A 23,729-nucleotide genomic window follows, 5' to 3' on the forward strand; every position below is an offset into this window, starting at 1 on the left:
TCAGAGCGCTATCGTACGTTTCACGTGACACCCAGCACCATATACATGCGCGTATGGTCATGGTTAGAGAACTTTTCAAAGGAGCTCCGAGGTATGTCATCTTCCGGACAGTACATGTACAATGTACATGTACAATTGTACATGTACAGTAACTACATTTGTGCAAGCACGCCGTTACCTATACTAGAAATTTGATAGAATTATCAGCTCTTCGTCACCGCCATAAGGTGTGATTGATGCGATGAATAGCAACTATACTAAGCGCAAACTGCATTCTTTCTATCCATACCTATCACCCAACAACGAGGATGAATCGTAGCGGTACACGTTAATAGTTATTTTCGGAATCACATTGAAACGATGCATAGAAAGGATTCTAAACAGTACAAAAAAACGTTCGGGCAGTCAAAGTGCACAGTTCCGTAGCCATTACATGGCGATTCGGTTGCTGTCATCAAAACGACGGGGTCATTCGGTTCACACAACGTGAGAAAGCGAATTACTAAAGCCAAGTGTAAGGATGTTCGATCGCTACTCCGCCAAGCAGTCAGACGGCTATTACTTGTTTGTATACTACATACTTAGTATGGTTGTTTTACTTCCACTTCTACTTGACAGTGTTTTAGACAAAACTAGCTGCTTTTTACACTATGTATTGTGTAAAGTAGAAAGTAGTTTCTGGATATGCCTGTTTAAATTTGTGAGTGAAATTATCATGACAACTGTGGGAAAGACCCTTTATTTTCGAAAATTGCGCTGACACTGTCATTGGTCGCGAAGAAGCCTCTTGGAATTTAGAAAGTGGCCACCTCCGATTACCCGCTGAAAGTATGAGACCAGATCTACGTTTTAAACTAGTTACTTGAGTACTTAACATATCTGCATTATCTACATCTACTTGACATGTACTTGACATTTCTTTGGAATTGCTGCTTTCAATTGTAACTGACTACATATTTACGGCGGTACTTCAAGCTCTACTTGAGTACCAACGCTGACTGCTTTGACCACCTCTGCGAGCAATTGATAGCTCATGCACGGATGGAATCACACCGAAACTGGCATGCCGTAACTTCCATCTCAAACGGTTTCGGTGAGCAAACTCTGCCGCGGTGCGGTATTCGACCATTTCATCGAGTCACAGAGTTCATTAATCACGCTCAACGTTCGAAACGCGATATCTCGCGGTATCGCTACGCATCCACGTCGTACAGCACGTTGGTTATTTCCTGTCGATTGTTCGCAAGCGACACGCCGTTCTCTTCGCCGTTTTCGCGGGCCTGTTCGCTTATTTCCCAATACACGTTCTCCTGCATGAGACGGCTTCGCCTGGGTCTTTGCGCGAAGGCGTCCAAAGTCAGTCCGTTAGAATCGGCGGCGCTGTACATAAACACACTGTCGTTGCGACTGAACGGGCATTGGTTGGATGACGACGACGAACTTCCAGAAGCGACAGTCATACTGCTCGGACTGCGTACTTCGGGGTTGTCAGTTATCACGGGCGACATGACTTCACTGGCGGCGACGTAACTGCTGGTGTACGTGTTTTTCGTCCACTGATCTCCCGACTCCGAGTAATTCCTCTCGGTGTGCGGTTTTTTATTTCTCTTCACGACGTTGATCAGCACTATTATGAAGACGACCGCGAACACTAAAGCTCCTAGTGACGCCGCAAGAATTATTAAGGTGTGCTGGCCCACGTTAGCGTTGTCTTTGTTGCTCTGCGGCTTATCGTCGGAGGCGGACTTTGCGATCGCGGCGTTCTGGACACAAAAAGACGCATTAGTCTAGGACTTGGACAACCAGATAACTATAGTTGACTGGTTAGACTAATTAGAGAGAACGTTCGGTCATCAATTTGTGAAATGTTTCTATCCTAATTTCTGGTTTCCCTGAGAATGCTACAGGAGAGCTGCATAGTGCGGGACGTGCCAAGCTGGTGTACAGACACTTTCCATTTTGATACTTATGAGAATGAAATCTGAATTAGGGATGGTGTGAACGTGAGGTTCACGTTCGCGTTCTGTGTGTGAACCTCCGAAATTTAGAGGTTCACGTTCACAAACGAACCTTGGTACTTGGTAGGTTCTGCACTGTGAACCTTTTCATATATCACAATTTTCACTTGATTATAACATCTTTGGTTGAAATTTATTGCATTTCAACTGTGGGCGACTCTGTGCATGACGCTGGCAGCATAACAAAAGTCAACACTAAACGAGCATGCACCATGACAATCTCAAAATTTTTACTCGCTTTGTTACAAAAGTTTGCTCGAAATATTCAGCTTTCCGTTTGAGAATATTTATTGACTCTCTGCTGTGAGCTTGACCCGCAATCACACAATATCAGGAAATAAATTCACTACATGTAGATAGTCAGCGAATGGTGCTTATTCAACCAATCAATGATATGATATAGTTGTCTGATATAAGAAATGTAGCAGGTGTACGGGGTCAATCATGACTTCATATGTTTATTGTATCATCAAAACCAAGTCCGTGCGATTGATGTGTTGGCTACTGCCGTTAACTTGTTAATGGGGTAATATCGGTAGCAAGTATAGAAACTCGTTTTACACTTTCTGCTCAATATCAACGTAGCAATACTCAAAACGCCGAATGCATTGTCCAGTCTGGCCTATAGACCGTTGAGGCGTAAGCTTATTCCCTTGCAAATCCTCGTCGAACTTCTTGGTAAAGAGACGAAAGATCTTGATTTTATGGGATTGGTATATCATTTGATTGCCCCAGGTTATACATTTGGCGACGTTTAAAACGTCAATATGTACTTCAGCATTGTGGCCCGAGTCGTCGCTAGGTATCATGGCTATCGCTGCACTGAAATGTAGGGTTGGAAAAAGTAATATGACGTCACGTGACGTCATGAGGTTCACGTTCGCGTTCACACAGAACCTTTAAAACAGGTTCGCCTTCACGCGAGCCTGAACCATTCAGAGGTTCACACCATCCCTACTCTGAATTGATATGAAGTGAGATTTGTTTATATTGTATTTCCTTCTAATTTACAAGTTTTAGTGAATTCAGTAATTCTAACTCTCATAAAATTTGTGAAAAATGTCTAGCCATAATTCTAATTCTAATCTAATTTTTAATAGTCGCATATTTTCTAGTTGTCCGCCTCTGTAGAGTCCGCTGTACGAAGATCGATGACAATGTCGGACGTATGGAACAATTCTAGCGCGCGCGAAGGATATTGTCAGAATGAGACACGGTGCTTAATGCGTCACGTGGAATGACTGTACGGCCGGGAGCCGACGTGACGTCAAAAGCAAATGATGCGACGGCTGCGTTCGACATCCGAAATTTTGGGGTGCGAGCTTTGACGATCGGGCATCATCTGCATTATTTGCGTATAATGACAGATATCCTGTGGCGAGATAGCGTAGTGGTATAATCCACAGCTGCAGCACCAATGGGTTACGGGTTCGAGTTCGATCGAGGTACCTAAGTGTTGGAGGTTAATCTAGGCACCTCCTCTTCATCCCATCTGTGTAAGCGATGTCTGATAAGAGCCTAGAAGTAGGCCGTGCTACAAGTCGGCAGCTACGGAAAAAATGAAGAAAATTGGACTGGTGTAAATGACCATAGCAGTCGATAAACGCCATAAATGACACAAACAACAAACCATGACAGATATTCGTCACGCTTCAACGTAAATCGTTACACTGTCGACGGCGTCAATATACGTTTGGAATCCAAGTTCGAATAGACGAAACAACGGTAATTATATATACACTTATGTATCAGGTGTGGTCATGATCAGCAAAGAAGTAGTTTTGCGTTTTTGGAGTACACGTAGGTATTGCATATTTGCACTAAATAAGTTTATGTTTTAGTCAGACTACTTCCATTTTTACTGAAATTTTTTTCTTGTAAAAGTACTCACTGTGGATTTTGAAAGATGGAAGGAAGCTTTGTGATTAGTTTGCAGCATGCTGATGCGTGAAATCGTCATAGAAACCGCGTGAAATCGCCATCACAGCAACTGCTGAATAGCGTTTCGGAGACTGTAGCTATTTAAAGCGTCATTAGTCAGTTTGCATTAGTCGCGAAGATAAATCTTGCAATTGCGAAAGTAGCAATTACCAATTAACAACCGAGACTATGGGAACGGTCGACCAAATCGACCTTTCGAGAGTACTTACTGGAAAGTACTATTTACGATTTCATTTTCTATTCCACTCGAAGTAGTTTTGACACTGCTTGTAATTGTGTAAATATTAAGGTGTTACTTTTACTTGGGTAGCAGCAACGCTGACTATGCTTTGATCACCTCTGCTACAGAGAGTATATACACCCGCTTAATTCAACTCGCTATAACCATATCGGAACAGGAATTTAAGAAACTGATGTCGATGCGGGGCCGTCAGTTCTGAGATGTAACGAGCGACATCTTCATCTGGTCGTATATAACGGAAATTCGCCACCGCACGACACGGCGAAATGATGACGATTATAGCCTACGTTCATTATGATCGCACATACAATTACCGATACTGTAACGTTACACGGTAATTACAACACACTTCATTTAGACGTGTAGTGATTAGGACGGAGCGGATCGACAAATTCTCTGGTCCTACTCCGATCCTGTTTTTTAAAGTTCTTGTCCGACTTCTAGAAATTACCGTGATCCGGTCCGATAAACTCTGATAATAATTAATAACTCACGGGATACTGGGATAGTATCGAATATTGATTAACTGGTCAAATATCGAGACGAAACATTAATATCCCATGAGTTAGTCAAAAATACTTTCTTCCCGGAAAAATCTTATCGGATAGAAATACGCTCGTCCCAGAAAATGAACGATCAGTCTTCACCCCTAACCATTCAAACGACTTAATATATTTTTACCGATAATAGATATAGGGGTCTTGGTTTACCATGACGCTCACAGCTGTGACACCCAGATTCATAGCACACAATTCATTCAAATTCAACTACTATGCTGGTGTTAGCGTTGGTTATTTACGCTTCCCAGGCTCTATCTAAGATTTTGAAAGTAACTGCATACCCAACGCGCTAAGCGGTAACTGCTGGTTGTTATCGAGTCCATATCAATATAGAATTGGATTTATGGTACGCCCGAATCTCAGTATATATCCTGCATACGTACCGGATATGGGATCACCGGCTGCGGGATCGTAGTTTTCTCTACAGTCTTACAAACATCCCGCGGGCAGTCCTTTTGCATGGAATCCGCGTCCAAGCCTCCCAAACAGTTTTCACCGTTGACACGCTTCCCTGAATCCACGACGTCGTTGCATACCCGCCGCCGACTCATATGGCAAGTTTCGTTGGTACGACTGAAAGACGCAAGTTCAGCATCAACAATTTGATACAGATGTAACACATCATCGGTGATGGTCAGGCCTGTTTATTTTTGGATTTCTCCAAAAATAACAAAAATTGCTTAGTTTTGGATGTTTTCAAATTTTATTTTTGGAGAATCTCCAAAAATAAGAAATGAACGTGTTGTTAGCCCTATTACTAATACTGGAAAACTCCACCGAGAGTATAGGTTATTATCGTGTATTCAAGTACTCTAACACATGGACATCATCAGTGATCTTGATCAAACTTTCAAATACATCTGTCAAAAAATTAAGTCTTTGGTCTGGAGAACGCCCTCGAAAGAATAATCAGGGAGAGGCGCCCGGCCGATACCGCTCTCCAACTTGATTTTCGATACCTCAACCGTCGCAATTGTGGGAAACATTGAGCCTAGGGGTCCAAAAACGGATGGATGGCTAACTCTCCAAACTCCTCAATCTTCCAAGCCGTTGCTCCTGACAAGCGCTCGTCAGTAATGCGCTTGAAACCCTCTGATCCTCCACGAAGTTGCGTGCCTCATTGAACTTGACAGCCCAACACCCACAGACCCTCTGACAAGAAAACCTTCCTTGTGGCGTGCGTCGTTGTCCCAGTCTTCACCTGAACTGGCTCGAAGACGTTCGACCAGGCGCTGGAGCTCTTGCTGCTCCACGATTAGACTGCCAATACCCTGAAGCTTCGTGACGGTGGTGCTCAGCTCTGTGACCACTGACCATGCGCTCGAGAGCGATCAGTTGGATCCACCACTGCGGCGAAGGTGCACACTGCACATGCAGGACTTTTCTCGTCCATAACATCAATGAGTTTGGTACGCTGTCCAGTCAACCAAGAGGCCATCTTCTTCATTGGCAACCAATGGGCGTTAACAGACTTGGGTCACGCACTTTCCATCTCCTGGATCCAGTTCTGCTGCCATCTGAGGTAGCCAATCAGTCCCGTCCCGTGTAGACGAAATGATTGTGACATAGGTGGCCGTATTTGATTCCACTGTTTCCTTTGCCTCACTCAAGCGGCCTGCCCGTCTTCTCTACGTGGTCGCACTGTGAAACTTACAGGAGTACAAGGACTGAGGGGGCGGGAAGGCAAGGTCAGCAGAAACGCGGACTGGAATGAGTGAAAGTAGTTTTAGCGTTTCGGTGACCCCCTCCCTAACACAATGGGTGTTTTTGTGTATTTTTATGAGTTTCCTGGTTATTTACATCGCTCTGACTTGTTCATTTAACTGAAAAACTTGAAAAATCATCATCCAAAAAAAATCTTATTTTTGGATGTTTTCAAATCTTATTTTTGGAGAATCTCCAAAAATAAAACCCAATATCCAAAAATAAACAGGCCTGGTGATGGTAGTTGATGATGGGAGCTTATTTGAAACGAGATTTGTTTAGTGACCAATAAGGGCATTATCGAGTATGCATTTATACAATCTACATATTGAATGGAATGGTCAACCGAATTACCGTGAAATGCATTAATGAAATCTATCTGGATGAGTGAACTACGGCTAAATAACAAGATGAAAAAGACCCAACCCAACAATCAAATAAGTCGATACCTTGTATCAAATGATAACATATAATTAGATGTACAGATTCTTCAACATACGTTTTTTCAGAATGTTAATACGAAATATAAATACATTCTGAATCCAGCGCATAACCAAATCTATGATTGACTGCTCACATCCGGTGCGATGCATACTTCATTGGTCTGCTAGTGATTCGTAACTCTGGGGAAGTCGAGGGATTTTTGAATTTACAAGCTGTAACAAATGAAAAGACTTCCTTGCAATGTATAAACTTTCATGTATACTTGTGAACCATACTACAGCAGTGTAGCTGAGAGTGTCTTCTTCCGGAGTACAGCCGGTTGTCGCGGTTACTTGATACCGGATGGTACTCAAGGCAGAATCATACACGATGAGTCATATCTATCAGTTGTGTAAGCTGTACGGCTTTCCGACATCTTCTGTCTATATATTGGCTATCATAATCGACAGCGTGCGACTGGTTCTTCAGTAACGCGCCGAAACAACTCGGTGCGCTCGCATGGCGCATTTCTACGATTACAGAGATAAATTGGCGGTGTGATGCTGCACCAACGGGAACAATAGTACTTGATGAACCGGTGCATTCTATATCGGCCTGATATTTACGTTACGCCAACAATAACCGGTCGCCCACATTGCACTGTGCAATGTGCATGCAGTGTATCATCACTGCAGGTGACTAAACAATAAATAGTGATATAGACAAAATACATTACACAATAAAACTAAAGCTAAGAAAAACCCACGAACACCGCTAACGATACAAACAGGATCAAGGCTCACGGCGTATTTTATGGGGTTCTTTTCGATCCGTATGCGTTCGACATACGATAAGCGGCTGTTCCGTAATGTTTCATGCGCCTATTTACTCAATCCACCACCGGAACTACATAGTGACGTAAGGGGAATATAATAAAAACAAATGAGGCACCGTGACGCCGGAAGTAAGATTACTCATCTGTCGTTGATATTATGCTTATTTCATCGAGCTGGGATGTAAAGCTGCGATGCATATCCAGACCCTGGTTCATGTGTACCTGATGTTTAGATATAGATAAGTGGTCATGGTCACACTTAAAATAATATCATTGGCAAGAGTCATAATGTTAAACAAGTCCGTATGTAAATTTAGGCAAAATCTACGCCCGCCACGTACACGCTTCCTTTACTGCCAGGACAAATTGCGATCTCAAATCCAAATCACAACATTTCATGCTAAACATTTAGTTATGACAACAAGCTACCTTGAAGTAATACATTGCGTCCACGGTCCCCAATTCCCCCATGCTCCTGTGCAAGTTTTGTTGCATGCGCACTGCTCCTCCACCGTCTCGGTACATTGTAATACCCAACTCCGCTTATAATTAGTTCCAGCGATATCACCACGCGCAGGGGAACTTATATGACAATTACGTTTCCTAGTTCGTCTGAAATTTAATGAAGTGTTATTCTGAAGGTGAGATATCATAGATAAATGCATCTCCGACTAGTTCGAAACAAGCGAATTAAGCAGTTGGATTTCACAGCATTGGCTATCGTGTGATGGAAGCAAGGGGCAAACTGAATTCCACTATCCTAATCTCGTAACATACTTTCCCCTATATCGGGGGAAGATGATCCATGGCCTGGCCGTACAGTAAGTATGCAGTCGGGAATATGCTATGGAAATATGGAGAATTCATGGGTATTTCCTACAAATTTGTTGCGCATCTCATGCAATGCTATTCCAATACAACTGATTTTCCTAAAAATTGCTATCATCAAAATGACTCGATCAAATTCGATTTTGCCGAGTTCGAAGTCCTTATTGGCCAACTTCGCCATCACAAGGCGCAGGATGCTGTCAAGTACTCGGCGTTGCGAGCAAAATTGAGTGATCTGGCTCATGCATATTGCGGAACACCAATGATGACCCTCCGACACTGTTCAATATGGCGACTCAAAAAGATTATGAGTATAAAACACAGCCCATTCCTTGCCATATATCATCAGGCTACCAGCATTATGCGTATTCAGGGAATGTGTTAACGATATCACGAAAGACGATCTTGAATGGGATGAAAGTTGAGAGATGTGTACTTTTACATTATGCTCTTTGTCATTGCATATCATCAAAATCCCCATTCGATCAGGTATGATTAAAATTCTACATATTATAACACTAGAGGTCTTCGATGTGTGTTGTTACTACTCTACAGCAGTGGTTCTCAACGTTTGTGACCTCGCGGACCGGTAAAACCCTTAAATCAAACACTGCGGACCGGTGAACTTTGCAAAATCAAAATTAACTCTAAATACGACAAATGTATGCAAATCAAATTTAATATTGGAAACGTCATTTAATGCCGCTTTTCTAATATCCTAGTCGATATCTAGCCGTGGTTCTATTGAAGTTTCTGCAAGGCCAATCACGCGAAGTCCTGTTAAATACCACTAACTTGATTGTGATTGTCCGGTATCCTTTGAAAGAAATGCAACATTGCTGTTTGCTATAGCCTCTAAATATCTGCTAAGTATCGCTTAATTGCACTGTCGTAATTTGACGAAGTTTGTTTAAACTTTCAAGGTTCCGCAGATTTCACATATAAGTCGTCGTACAACACTTTACCATTGTAACGCATACACGAAATCTGAAGGAAATAGGGATACATACGTCATCTAGGATTTGCACTCTTTTTTAAAGAAAACCGAAATGTCCTCCAAGGACGGCCCAATGTCCTCTTTTATTCGCAGACCGTCCTTTTTATTGGCGTGAGTTTTAGGTGATGAGATAGAGACAACTCAAAATGATAATATCGGCAGAGAAGACACGTGAAAACTGGCTTTCTATACGATTAACGCAAATGTTGACTATCCGACAGTCGTCGAGCATGTCCGCATTCAAGTCGAAATACAAGCAATTTCGACTGAATGAATACTAGTCAGCCCTCACCGTTTACATGACCACCATCTGACATACCGATCTCGCGGGAAGCTTGTGGCGCAGTTGGTTATAAGCGCCAGGGTCACGACACCAATGGCAGTTGTTCGAATCCCGGTTCGAACCAACTTCTATGTGTAGAAGGTTTATCTGGGCTCCTCATCGCTAACCTCACTGCGGTGTCTCAAAAAGTCCAGTGTGATGGTGAGCCGCGCGAGAAAGAAATCGGCAGATAATAACAAGTCCGGATGCATGAAAGAGAGAGAGAGACACACACGCACTGAATTGGGAGCGCGCGAGTATGTAAGTCGTCCGAAAAGAGTACCAAAGCAATGATCCTGAACATTACAAACGTCATTGTCGTGGTGTACATGACCTTAATAGGCGATAAACACCATTGTTGTATGTGTTAAATAAACAAACAAATATCGATATCGTCTTCTGTCGCTTGCCACCTGATTTTATCGCTTGCCATTTTATGTTATCTTCTTTTACTTCAATTTAGTGTGCATGACTCCTCTTTACATCGTCTATAGCAGTGGTCGGGAACCTTTTTTGTCCGAAGAGTCATATTGGCCCTATTTTTTCCATCTCAACTCCCACAGAGCCATACATGTCAATCAACTGTTACGTCACAATTGAAAATTCATGACGTCATGGTTGCACTAATTCGAACTCACTATATGGGATTCCTCGTGAGCGCCATATTTTCTCTGTAAAACTGGTATATATTGTTCGAAAATAAAGCTTGAAACGAGAGGTGAGGCACTGACGGGCCAAGCCTCACCGTTGATAACGCAATCCATCGTAAGTGGCTTGGAATTTATTATAACTGATATTAATCGAATGTGACTGTCACAATGATTCGGAAAATCTTAATACTCATCGACTTCTCAATTCTCAAAGTATTCGGTGATAACATAACGTTGCGCTACACGCCTATACATTTTATCGCCAGTACTACACAGAGCTTTACTTACCAATCAAGAACGTGGAGAGCTATGGCGTTGTTTGTAATTCGAGTTTGTAATTATGAAAGTCACATCCACAACAGTTCATTTCGCGCCGTAGATCAGGAAGACAATGTGTATTTGAAAACTGCATTTTGAAATGGGCGTCGCCATGTATGCTATGCTCTTTGATTAATCAACGTATCGCACAATGAAATATTTCGAGTCGGGTACGTAGAATTCGCGAGTGATATTGGCCGCCGGCGTGACAGTAATTTAAATTTGAGGATTTCGAAAAGAGGTGGTCCGAGACCCTAAACCTGAAGACGGCATTGTCTTTACCTCTCAAAGACATGTTTATACTGCCACGAGACTAATTATTCTGATCGTGATGAAAATGTACCAACAAGTCGCTGCAATATTGATCAATTCAGTACAAAAATAAATATTTGGCAAAGAGCCATATCTTATACCCAAAAGAGCCATATATGGCTCGCGAGCCATAGGTTCCCGACCACTGGTCTATAGGTATAGGCCGTGGTGGGTGTCTGATCTCAAAGACTAATCCTAGTCGTTTCGGCATCTTCTTATCATTCATTGTATTGCAGTCTTGTGATGTCTTGAAGTGATGAAATTTTATGAATAAACTTGAACTTGAAGTATAGGCCTAGGTTGTAGGTTCAATCGTCGGCTCAGTAAGACAAGAGACTTGAACTTGAAAAAACCTGAACAAGAAGGTCAACCCAACGCAAATTAGCCGAGGAAACCGGTTTTCAGGCGCCGGCGCGGAAGAATTACCATTTTGTTATATTAGTCAACCCACGACCGATCACCATTGTTCGTGTAGAGGTCTGCCGTTTCAGTGTCTGTTAATATTACTTGTAAAAAGTGCCCTCTTTCTCGGATCTCAAATTATGGTAACCCTAGAAGTGAACCATGATCACCATCACGACACCACGCAGACAGAGCGTTCAGGATTTCTAAATCAATATGCAATTAGATGTTTAATATTCCTAATTAATGTTCAAACGTCCTACTTTCTTCATCGTGGCGAGATAGCGCAGTGGTATAATCCGCAGCTGCAATACCATTGGGTGCGGGTTCGAGTCCGACCGAGGTCGACTTCCGAATTCCGATACCTAAGTGTTGGAGGTTTACCTAGGCTCCTCCTCGCCACCTCATCCGCGTCAGCGGTCTCTTACAACAAAAGCCTAGAGGTGGGCCGTGCTATAAGTCGGCAGTTACGGAAAATAAGAAGAATATCGGCCTGGTGTAAATGACCATAGTAGTCGACGAACACCATGAATACCCCAAAAACAAACAAACAAACTTTCTTCATTTTTGAATTGAGGTATTAAATTTAAAAATATTAGGCGGTCCGGCAGGAAAGGTGCCACGGAATGGCAACGGCAATTGTACACTCTACAAATGCATGTTGCACATGTTGATCCAGCACGAGACATTGATTCGTCACTGTCTTCATGCAATGCATGGTTGATTGGTGGTAAATATCAAGCACATGCGAAGTCACCCGGCCAATAAATCCATCGATATACAGCACACGTTAACACCGCATAGACGTTAATAAATGTTTTGAAACACTGACAAATAGCACTGACGAAGGAAGGTGACAAGGTTCAGAACATGGTGGTCATTTATTTCCAAGTCATCGTGTAACGTAAGTAAGCGATTTCCAAACATCTGACAATTTACGGAGGTTGTTGGTGAATTGAAATCAATTTGCTAAAAGGGCTTTCGCGAAGCGCTTTACGCATAGCTATTGTACAGATGATCTCCATTTGGGGGAGACTTTTGTCAAAGATCAAAAACTTTCGTCAAGGTCCGGTTATTATTAATTTCATCAATTTAAAACACCACGAGATTACGATTGAATAAAAAGTCAGAAAGAAGTCGAAATGCAAAGCCATATGGCTTGGAGTAGTGTGTCAATGAAACGACAATTTTGGAAGTACAAGATTCAGGCAATAGTTTGGAAGTTTGCAGATATCATAAATGCTACGATATGACGATGATTAGTATACTCTCTACAATTATGGGGCATATTTATAAGCTATATATCTATCCTCTTACCACGTCAATGGCTGGCCTGAATAGTCCACGTGCTCGGTAGCGTCCAGCTGTGAGCTGTAGACTACAGCTATGAGCAAGCGAGTGTCTTGCATAGTATTTCTAGTGCATATCGTGTGATAGCAATGGCTGTAGAAATAAAGCATCTTACATTCCGAGAACCACATGACAATTTCCTCCGTGGCATGAACTCCATTGGTTCCAATCATTCCATGATCCACTGCATTCGCCTTTACATTCAGGAGTAGGATCACGCTCATTTAACGGTGTTATGATTTGCGTAGCTTCCGAAAGTCCAATTTGGAAGAATAAAAATGTAGCGATTGGCATCAATAGACTGAACATGTCCAGTAAATATCTACATCCCAAAATATTTTTATAGGTAAACAGCATATGTTTTGCTCTGGAGAAAGAAATTGCACTTTATTATAGCAACAAAATGAACACTTACACATCCTATAATATAAATTATTTGACGATGTAGCGATTGCGTAATTGTGTAACTGTCGATATTACAACGCCGTAACTTATCGCAGATCACGCGCGGCATGGGACCTGACCAGCGGACGAATGAGCTGTGAGCAATGAGCATGAGCAATATTACGGACAGTCAATGAATCAAGTGCCTGTCGCCTATTCCTGAATCCAGGCATGAGTTAATCACGAAAACCTACCTGACTATGATGTCAATAAATCCCCCAAATAGTTACCTGATCACTTTGCATAGATGCCAATATGTTGCGCAAGGAGCTATACGAAAACAAGATTCCAAAGCACATGAAACACTATCAAATTTTACGCGTTCGCTAATGGGGACTTGATTTGAATGCCTTCAACATAGCAAAGCTCATGAGTTCATAAGCCAGTTGAAATCGTTCGTTCAACTCAATGAATAGCACGTCGTGGTTAGAAGCAACTTGTATTGCATAGCCTACATCCTACATACGGCGACGAATTACTTTACACAGCCATCAAGCCAATGTGATATACTGGCTTACTGCCCGGAAAATTAATCGAACGATTCTTCTAATGCAGTGCTCACTTGTACATTCCGGATACCCAATACTTGGCCCACTGCATAACAGCGTCTAGGTATGGTATGTCTGGTGAATTGCTGAATGTACAGGAATAGAGGCTGGCTTTAGAAAACCATATACTTTCAGTTGGACTTATGATCATATGCTGAATAAGATCTCCCTGACGCAACGTTGCGAAGCAGACGATGCGTCTATTTGTCGACCTCCAGAACTTCGTTTAGAAGATATTTTGACAAATAACTTTAGCAAGTCTTAGTTATCCGCATGTCCTCCGAAAAACAACCCTGCCAATTGATGAAGAGTATTGTACTATTTATGCGTGATATAATAATATAGATTTAGTCTATAACACATGTAGGGTTTTGACATCATACCAGCTATCTGTAATAGCATCCCCGTACCTTTTCTCACGGTCACGTTACTTTACCCAACAGCCACATATAAAGATAACATGCGAATCAGGTAGCCTAATAGGTTTAATTGACTATCTAGTATCAATATCAGTCCTGACACTTCATTAGTATACACACTCAATACTTTTGCGAAAAGGCACTTTATGCCTTGCCGATCTCGGGGCAGGCATCCCAGCATGCTATTCGTTCTGACGAAACCAGATCGAATTGCGAACGTAAGTAGTTCTTACTATAAGGCAAATCACAACAGCGCGAGTCAACCGTGCTCACAAAACATCAGCAGCGTAATTTCCTGAGCCGAGATCATTTCGCACCGGTAGTGGTGTATAAATCATCACGGGTTGTTGCATCGCCACCTGACGAACAACAAAGGATTTGCTTTTCTGAAAGCATGCCACTCATATCCTGATATAATTCACACTAGTATGCTAGATGCTTTGTAAGCGATGATGTTTCTAAACTAATATGAAAGATTAGGTTTTTGTTGCAGTCGATATACTCTTCGCCTGTACTTGTACAATAGGCTACACTGAGTACATTACGCAGTACAGTTGCAACATCGACCATGTGATACCAATGAAGTTTGTGTATCACACAAAATGACTCTGATTTCCAATTATTAAAAACCACAAAAAATATAAACTATTAAATAATATAGTGAGGGAATTATAATATTATATCCTATTATAGCCTGTCCTAGGTGTCCTGGACCCGGATTTATGACATTTATATGGTCGGTACTCTGCATTACCACCGTGCTTGAAGATCGGGTCAACCACAGGCAGGGTGGTAACTGCCGCAACCCAAACCCCCGTTCGGAAGGGGGGCGGGATCAAAGGGGGCCCAAAATTATTTCGCAAATCAACATAAATTAGAGATTATTATTTGTGAAACTGATACAACTTCAAAATTTTCAATCAAAACGTTTGGGTTCGCGACTACTTTTATTCGCTAAAACTTTTTCGCGATCCCCCACTACTACAAATCAGTTGTGGTCTGCCGCGCATGTCTTCTCACCAAGTTCAATCGCTCTTCGTTTTGAAATTTTCAATGCCATAGACCAGGAGTTCTCAACCCGCGGCCCGCAGACGTTTATTTTGCGGCCCGCGACGTCTTTCATTATGAACGCAATTAGGCTACTACTGGTACCGTAGTGTTACATATAAATTTAGCGACTTGGCTCTCTCATCGCACCGTCTCTGTTTCCGTTTTATTACTCATTCTTTGTTGTGTTCTGGTTTCTTGGTATATGCTCGAATTGATTGTTATTGTTTTGAATCGGTATTCGACTGGAATTCAAGATAATCCCGCTGCGCAGTAGGGGAGATGTGGTACCGATGAGACAGTGCGGGACCGAAAATACTTGAGAAATTCTCTTTGATAATCCCATGATTACAGTACGCGAATTTATCTACAATTGCATGATGGCAAAATCTTTCCTCACGTGCAAACATGCTTCTACCTGCGTGAGTTATGGAGTCTGTGACATATGATTTATGTTTTGGGGGGTGTAAAATAAATTTGGATCAACGTATACATTGTTCTAAATCCCCTTCCACAATCCACACTAACAAATAAGCCCGAATTTTTAATGTGAAGTGTAGGGCTTGTATCAACGTAAATAATGACACATATTTTTTAATTCAATGCCATCCTCGAGTGGACTATTTCCAATTCAATTACAATATTTATAAGGTGGGGAGCCTGTGGGTACCATAGCTAAATCAAGCAAAATAGTTAGACCAAATAATAACCTAAGAAATATGCTACAGAAGATGTGACTTCGATAAAACAATAACACATTGTGCGAATATTCGCTGTTTCCGAATCTTAGCAGCAAAGACAACATCACCTGACTAATTTCGAAGCCACAGTTATCTGATTCAACCGTGACCAGAAGAGTAACAGCAATGTTAGTCGATCTTTTATCTCATGTTCTGAAACACGCTGCCGCGTATAGACTCACTTTAGCCGCCTAGCATTGTACGAATCCACCGACTCCACAGACATTGCATAGCTAATTACCTGGGTGCATTTTATCAGAGTCGACTTATTTGCAGAGCAAATGCTGGCAGGGCAAACGTGGGGTGGGGACCAGCGTAGATCGACCCCGAATGCCTGACTTATATCACTGAGAGTTCAAAGTGGTAATGGCCTCTGTCATGAAAAGGTTACCATAATTCTAAATTTTATCGCTCACGCATTGAAACATACATCTCGGTTATATGGTGGAAGGGTGGCTTTGAATGTGCAATTTGTGCATGTGCGTATATCGAATTGGAAACGAATGCATTGCACGCTCCATTACTTGCGCCGCTGGAAGAAACATATATTCTCACAAAAAAACAGCAACTGCAAATTTACCAACGCTCTGTATTAATGCCTTAGAACAGAGGTCGCCAACTCAAAATGGGTCGCGGGCCACTTTTCAAAATTCCTGGAGGCCGCGGGCCGCAAGACTTCAATATCGAGATTAAAATAGGCAGCGCAGTTTACTAACCACGTTTCATAATTCTACGTTAGTACAATTATTACAATTATGTGCTCTCTAACATGGGCGACGGGCATAGTCACCACAAAAGAAATAATATTTTATTCTATACAAACACAAATACAACAAAAAATATCATGATCATCAATTTCATTCTATTTTGAACTATGAGCTGCGCACGATACCTGACAACACTCTGTAGCAACTATAACAGGGGTGACCAACCTTTTTGCTATTCACGGCCACATTTCGATTACTCGTGTAGCTTGCGGCCGCATAATGAACTAAATGGGGCCAAATACCCACGTTAAACTGTTCATGTCCAAGTCCATTGCCGGTATACTCCGGACTAATCTATTTACTCATATCGGTGTACTATGCGCACCGAAATCGTGAGTAGTCATGTTATGAAGAGCCACAGGTATTAGTTCTGTAGTCGCGCCAAGCGCGAAAATTTTTTCACTTTCATTAGTGAATTTTGTCAATAAATATTAGCATAGTTTGACATATTGCAATCAAATATTTATCCTTTCTCGGCCACTGTGATCAGATTCACCGGTATAGGGTTGATGCAGCGGGTGTATTCGAAAACTCAGGGAAGTTAATAATGCGGTGCTGCATCTTTGTGTGCCAATTCTTATTACTCCCCTTTGTTGCATGCAATTATTTCTTGACCTCCCATCAGATTTGTCGGTATAGTGGGGATATAGCCTATTTGATTCGCACAAATGCAGACCTACCAGAAACAAATTTCATTCATGATGAGGAGAACACGATTAAAAATTGTATTTCTTTATGGGGCACATGCATCGTTTTCCTCTGCTGTTTGCGTCTGTACTGTGGGACTCAGATTACAAAGGACACTACTATATTAAAATCGAAAATTAACACGTATTGAACCGCGCCTAGCGCGAAGAAAATTTCAAGAATAAGTCTAACCTCTCATTAAGTAGGGAGTCAATTCGCAAGTTCAATTTGCATATTGACGGCCGCCAACACATTCTAATTGAATTAAGTGTCAACGGCCGCATACTTTTCCTTCTACTGCCGCAGATTGGCCACCCCTGGATTAAAGAATCGATATTGGGGGTTAGCTAGACACGGTAGCCTACTAGCTGGAAAACCATCTCCTCGTAAAGCATGATCTTTTGGAGAGCCCGAAATCGTTTTTCAAGCGCATCAGTCTCGGCAATGGTGGGCCATTGCACGCCAAGGCAATATGCCCATTCATATCCGCAAATTCTTCCTCCTTGGAATGATGTTACCATGCCGAAGCCGTATTAGATAGTGGGGAATAGTGATATTGGGCATATTAGAATAGCTTACTTTGAACACCAACAACAATATGTTTAAACTGAAATCAATTCCAGCATTTCAAAATGCTTTAGTAAGCGTTATTCCTAAATTTCTCTAAATCAGGTCGCGGGCCGCAAAATATGACCTCGCGGGCCGCATGTGGCCCGCGGGCCGCGTGTTGGTGACCCCTGCTCTATACAGTTACACTCCACTCCTCCGGTTTACGAAGAACACCTTGGGACTCGAGCAGATCGCATTCCTGCTGCAATTCCAAGATGCGGTTTCTAGAATACTGAGGGATCCTCCATTTACGCTGGGGTGGGGATGTAGGGCCCATATTCACGACTGCCTCGAAATTTCCGTGAGACCCATTGTAAAGACCAATCGATTTCTTAAAGACGCCGGCGTGTTGTTTTATCGACTCGGAGATCCGCATGCCGATATCGTCGTCTAAAATACCATCAGGGTCAATCGAGACGCAAAGAGCAGTACCTCTTGGTTGGTAGTCGAGTATGTCGGATAGGGTTTCCGGGGACGTGGGAAGAGTTTCCGGGGCCACGGGGGCGTCCCCAAAAGGTACTATTCTCGACGCGTGACCATGTTTGGAGACATTAATGGGAAGGTCGGTGTTGTTTACAAGACGTAGTTTGCCATCTTCAACGTCCGCAACGTGGGTGCTCGGCCACCTGTATTCTTGGGAGGTGATCCTGTGCGATGAAACAGGCTCTACAATAAGCGACGAATTTGTATTTACCTGTAGTTCGAGGTTGTCGCCGGGTCAAATAGTCTCCGTGCACTTCATTCGCAGAACTTGGGGTCTTAGCTGAATGTGGGCAGTGATTCGATATCCAGACACTTCACCCTCTCATCGCCCAAAGTAACCTCGTTTCGGCTTGGCCGTATGCCAACGTCATTTTGAACGAAAAATGGCATTCCAGCCAGGGTGTCAGAACCTAGCTTTCGCACAACCAGGTCGGGGAATGCAAGTTTACGTTTTCCTAACCTGAATGTCGTAGAGATCTCTCCAACAACTGGTAAACGCGTTTCTCCGTCTGCTTGCAAGACCTGGTGAGATGTTTTGACAATCGGAATCTTCAAACGATTAGCTGTCGACTCTCGAATAAGTTTGTAGTAGCTCCGGAATCCAAAGTCAAGTTGATGCATAACGAGTTGCGGTACACCTGGAGAACATTTTATGGATACACGGCTGACAGGGTGAATATAGTCTACTGTGTCAATATTGTCGGTATTTTCGATCGGCTCTTCTCCGTCGTTAACAATAAGCGAGTGCGAGTTGATGAACCGCCTATCGTCGTTTGGCAAGAATAGGCACTGGCTGAGGCAGGGTTGCCAGATTGGCCCTTTTTTAGAGGAAGTTGGCCCCTGAAAATTAATTTGACCCCTTCGCCCTTTATTTTCAATATTTGGCTCTTTTTGGAAGCTATTGAGACATACCATCAAACTAGCTATTCAAATAAATGTATCTCGCAAATTGAGCTGACAATGTTTATGCCAATGTCAAAGATTCGAGTGGAAACACTGTAGAAGATGAAGATTTGGAATTGTTTCTGTAAAATGCAGACTGTGTTGGAATTGTAAATACAGATTTGTGAACTGGTGGACGAAAAAGTATCGAACATGGCTGAAAGCTAAGTAGCAGAAAAGTCTGAAGACGAGTACCCGTATAGTACTTAATTATTAATAGAAATTTCAAAGAAAAAAAACTTCAACATAACCGGAGAGTTTTTTGATGAAAAACCAAAAAATTAAGTATATAAGTTGGATAAGTTTCAAATGTAAAGGAACTATATTCCCTCAATTTTAATTAAAAATTCATAAAATTTAATCACTCTCATATTATATCACAAAACGAATCATTTTACGATTTTATGTTCAGTTGGAAAAGGCTTGAAATATTAGCAGTTATTGTAGTTGGATCCAGTGTAGTTATAGGTAGTGGATTTGGTGTCTTACAGCAGTATCAACAATATAAAACTGTAATTCCAGGTGATTGGGTAATGTTGCTACATTATTAACGCTATTGAAAAATTTGGCCCTTTTTCGGCGCTGTTTGGCCCTTTTTCTCGAAAGATGTCTGGTAACCCTGGGCTGAGATAGTGTTCTGTAACCCGACGCTTTGCGGCTTTGCACAACGGGCATACCTTGTTGCGTTGTCGTCTGTCCTGACTCGCAGTTTTTGGTGGAGCATGGTAATAACGCATAACGCGTGTTTCGTTTGCAGCATTCACTTCGTCCATCAGGGAACTTGGCGCCTGGGATATTTCCGGTTTAACTGAGGCAAAGATTGCGGCTGCGTAGTTCTGTGCCGGAACGCTGCTCCACGTGTCTTGGTAAATCTCTATGTAGGGTCTGTAGCCACATAACGACGATAAGATTTTCGACGGTTGCAGAGGTTTCCTCGTCTTCTGTCACGTCGGTCCCATGATGGCTGATCTTGTCGCCAGCTTTCAACAGGTTGTCGCTTATGAATGATGTTATACGTTGGAACAAATCCTCGGGTTTCTCATCTGGCTCGAGTTGAATTTGTGCGAAATCTAAGAAATGGGCTCCTGTTCGCTGGAACCCGTAGTGAGACCTGATAGTTTGCCAAATTGACGCCATAGAGGTGCTCTTTTGAATAAACTTAAACATGTTTCTGGAGATGATCGGGCAGTAATTTGCTACTTGGCCAAGCATGAGTTCCAACAATTGCACTTTTTGATGGGCCGTTTTTCGGCACTTCTTCGATATTCCCCACACATCCAGAAGTGATCATCATGAAACCAATAAATGATTCGCATGAACATGTGAAAATTTATAAACGTCAAAATGAATTGTTTTTCGCGTTGGGATTAGGGTCGGGGAAGGGAATATTAGGGTGAGTTTGGGTCAAGGTTGGGACATCCTAAGATTAGGGTCGGGTTGGAGATATTAGGGTCGTGGGAAGTGTTTTTTGGGGTTGGGTTGGAGAAGGGGGTATTACGATGGGTTAGGGCAGGGGCGGGCAACTTCTCCAGTCGGCGGGCCGGGTATAGGAAAATTAAGTACTTGGCGGGCCGGATTGCTGAATCGATACATTATTCGCCCATTTATCCACATACACAAGGAATAAATCGTATTTAATGAATGTATTTTAACGACAGTAATGCCACTTCAAAGCCAGTTCTCGCCGATAATGACGAGGATATAATGTGGATTTGAGAACAACATTGTCATACAGGCGCCGCCATGTCTGCTTCTCTCTGATCATAGTGTCCTATATGGTGTGGACAGAGCAAATCTCACGGCTCAGTGAAATTGGTCTACGTCACACTTTCCATTTGGTCAAAGGCAATTTGACGGTAGTTTTTGACCGACTTGCCGAGCATTAAATTTGATAAAACGGGTATCAATCGAAAGCTACCGCGGTGCTGGTTGCGAAAATATAAATTCTATTCTGCTCGAGGTTCTGGAACCCCCAAAATCAGCCTTGAATGTTGCATTGTAACGGAGTTTGGTATTGTGACGCAGCCATGCCGTCTGAGCAGCTCAGGAGCAAGCGCGCACGAGAGTAAGAGTGTGAATGCTCAATCGGTTGCGCAACAATGGCCAATACGCTTGCGGTTTACTCTGCTCCTCACCTGCTCCCAGACGGCATAGTTGCGTCACAATACCAAACTCCGTTACGATGCAACATTCGAAGCTGATTTTGGGGGGTTCCAGGACCACGAGCAGAATAGAATTTATATTTTCGCAATTAATACCGCGATAGCTTTCGATTGATACCCGTTTTATCAATTTTAATGCTTGGCAAGCCGGTAAAAAATTACCGCCAAATTGCCTTTGACCAAAGGGAAAGTGCGACGTAGACCTATTTCACTGAGCCGTGAGATTTGCTTGTGTACACACCTTATAGGACACTATGCTGTGCTCAATCAACTCACGGTGCAATCCCTAATTAATATTTCAAGGTGTTCGATAATCCCGGTACCCCAAGTTTACCAATATATCAATTCATCAGGGATGAGTAGGTGATTAGATAGCGTCGTTGTTCAACTGTGTGACCTATTTTATCTCGATATTAAATTCATGCGGACCGCGGCATCTACAAATCTACAAAATTTGAAAAGTGGCCCACGACCCGTTTTGAGTTGGCGTCCCCTGGCATAAGCGGTGTCTTACAAAAGCCTACAAGTGTGCCGTGCTACAAGTCGGCGGTTACGGAATCAAAAATTAGAAATATCGGTCTGGTGTAAATGACCATTGTAGTCTTCCAACACCATGATTACCACAAACGATATTAGGGTTGAGTACATCACAAATGCCGATAATGCAAGTCTTCTCGCTTCGACGAACTTACGTGCAAGCTCCACTCGCACGCTGCGCATACAAATAACATACAGTCACTAAAATTTGACGTAGTAAGGAAGTAGCGGGGTATCTCGGCAGACTGTAGCCGCGGGCCACATTATCATATAAGACGGAAAACTGTCCGCGGGCCGGACAAAATCCCTTCGCGGGCCGGATCCGGCCCGCGAGCCGTATGTTGCCCACCCCTGGGTTAGGGTCAAGGTTGGGATATCCTAGGATTAGGGCTGCAGAAGGGGTTATTAGGGTATTCTAAGATTAGGGTTGCGGGTGAGGGTGCTAGGGTAGGTTAGGGTCAAGGTTGAGGTAGGGTATCCCGAAATTAGGGGTTGAAATATTGTAATCTCCCCCCCCAACCCTGATCTTAGGATATCCTAACCCCATCATTGACCCTAACCCACCCTAATATCCCCCTTCCCCATCCCTAATATTCCCAACTCTAATATCCCCCTCCCCATCCCTAATCTCTCCAACCCTAATCTTAGGATATCTTAAGCCACCCCAATATCCCCTCCCCATCCCTAACATTTCCCGACCCTAATATCCCCAAACCTAATCTTAGGATAACCTAACCCTAACCCACCCTAATATCTCCCTCCCCATCCATAATATCTCCCGACCCTAATATCCCCAACCCTAATCTTAGGATATCCTAACCCATCCTAATATCCCCTCCCCCATCCCTAATATCCGTCTATCCCACCCCAACGCGAAAAACAATTCATTTTGACGTTTATAAATTTTTTTGTTTATGTTCATGGGGAAACATTTATTGGTGTCATGGGAATCATTTTTTCGATGTGTGGGGAATAACTATAGATAACTAAGGTAAACCGGTTTACCTTAGTTATCTATAGAATAACGAAGAAGTGCCCGTTTTTCTTCGGTCCTCCGGAACATTTCCGTCATCGTCGGTGAAGCCACATGTAGCATGGCTTTCGTGTAGCGTTGCGTTATCGGCGAGGAATGGTGCAAAGTTAGCGTCCATGCTCACGCAGTATTTGAGATTGCTCTTCCAGCTTTCAAAAGATGTGATCGTCTCCGACCACTACTTCGGTGCACGCGCCGAGGCTGGCATTTTCGTTTCCTTGGTGATAGTTTCGATTCCTTGACCGCTGCCACCACGGCAGTATAGAGCCTGTATTCCCTATAGGCACGAAGAACCATGTCGGCTTACGACAGAAGTTTATTGCAGCAAAAGAGAACCCAACACCGCGAGCAACCGTTATATAAAGTAATTATATGATAACACCAATCAATCGCAATCAGCGGACAATCAA

The 23,729-nt window shown here is 42.8% G+C and overlaps 2 protein-coding genes and 1 long non-coding RNA gene across 3 annotated transcripts in view; 1 reads left to right on the plus strand and 2 right to left on the minus strand.

The window, feature by feature from the left end:
• Positions 1 to 23,729, plus strand: part of LOC145446552 (alpha-1,3-mannosyl-glycoprotein 4-beta-N-acetylglucosaminyltransferase A-like) — a 257,727-nt gene that overhangs the window by 183,994 nt on the left and 50,004 nt on the right. The window lies entirely within an intron of this gene.
• On the minus strand, positions 323 to 14,074 carry LOC145446550 (uncharacterized). The gene is made up of 4 exons (XM_080324889.1): positions 13,017 to 14,074; positions 8,152 to 8,334; positions 5,144 to 5,333; positions 323 to 1,763 (listed from the first exon to the last, which is right to left on the minus strand). The coding sequence occupies exons 1-4, from the start codon at positions 13,256 to 13,258 to the stop codon at positions 1,194 to 1,196; spliced, it is 1,185 nt and encodes a 394-aa protein (XP_080181015.1). The 5' UTR covers positions 13,259 to 14,074; the 3' UTR covers positions 323 to 1,193.
• Positions 14,207 to 20,843, minus strand: LOC145446573 (uncharacterized). Its single transcript, XR_013917310.1, has 2 exons — positions 20,265 to 20,843; positions 14,207 to 19,283 (listed from the first exon to the last, which is right to left on the minus strand). It is a non-coding gene; the product is annotated as an uncharacterized LOC145446573 (long non-coding RNA).

Source organism: Botryllus schlosseri, chromosome 9 (genome assembly GCF_051294905.1).
Source record: "Botryllus schlosseri isolate E-star chromosome 9, Bs_hap1, whole genome shotgun sequence".
Classification (NCBI taxonomy): domain Eukaryota; kingdom Metazoa; phylum Chordata; class Ascidiacea; order Stolidobranchia; family Styelidae; genus Botryllus; species Botryllus schlosseri.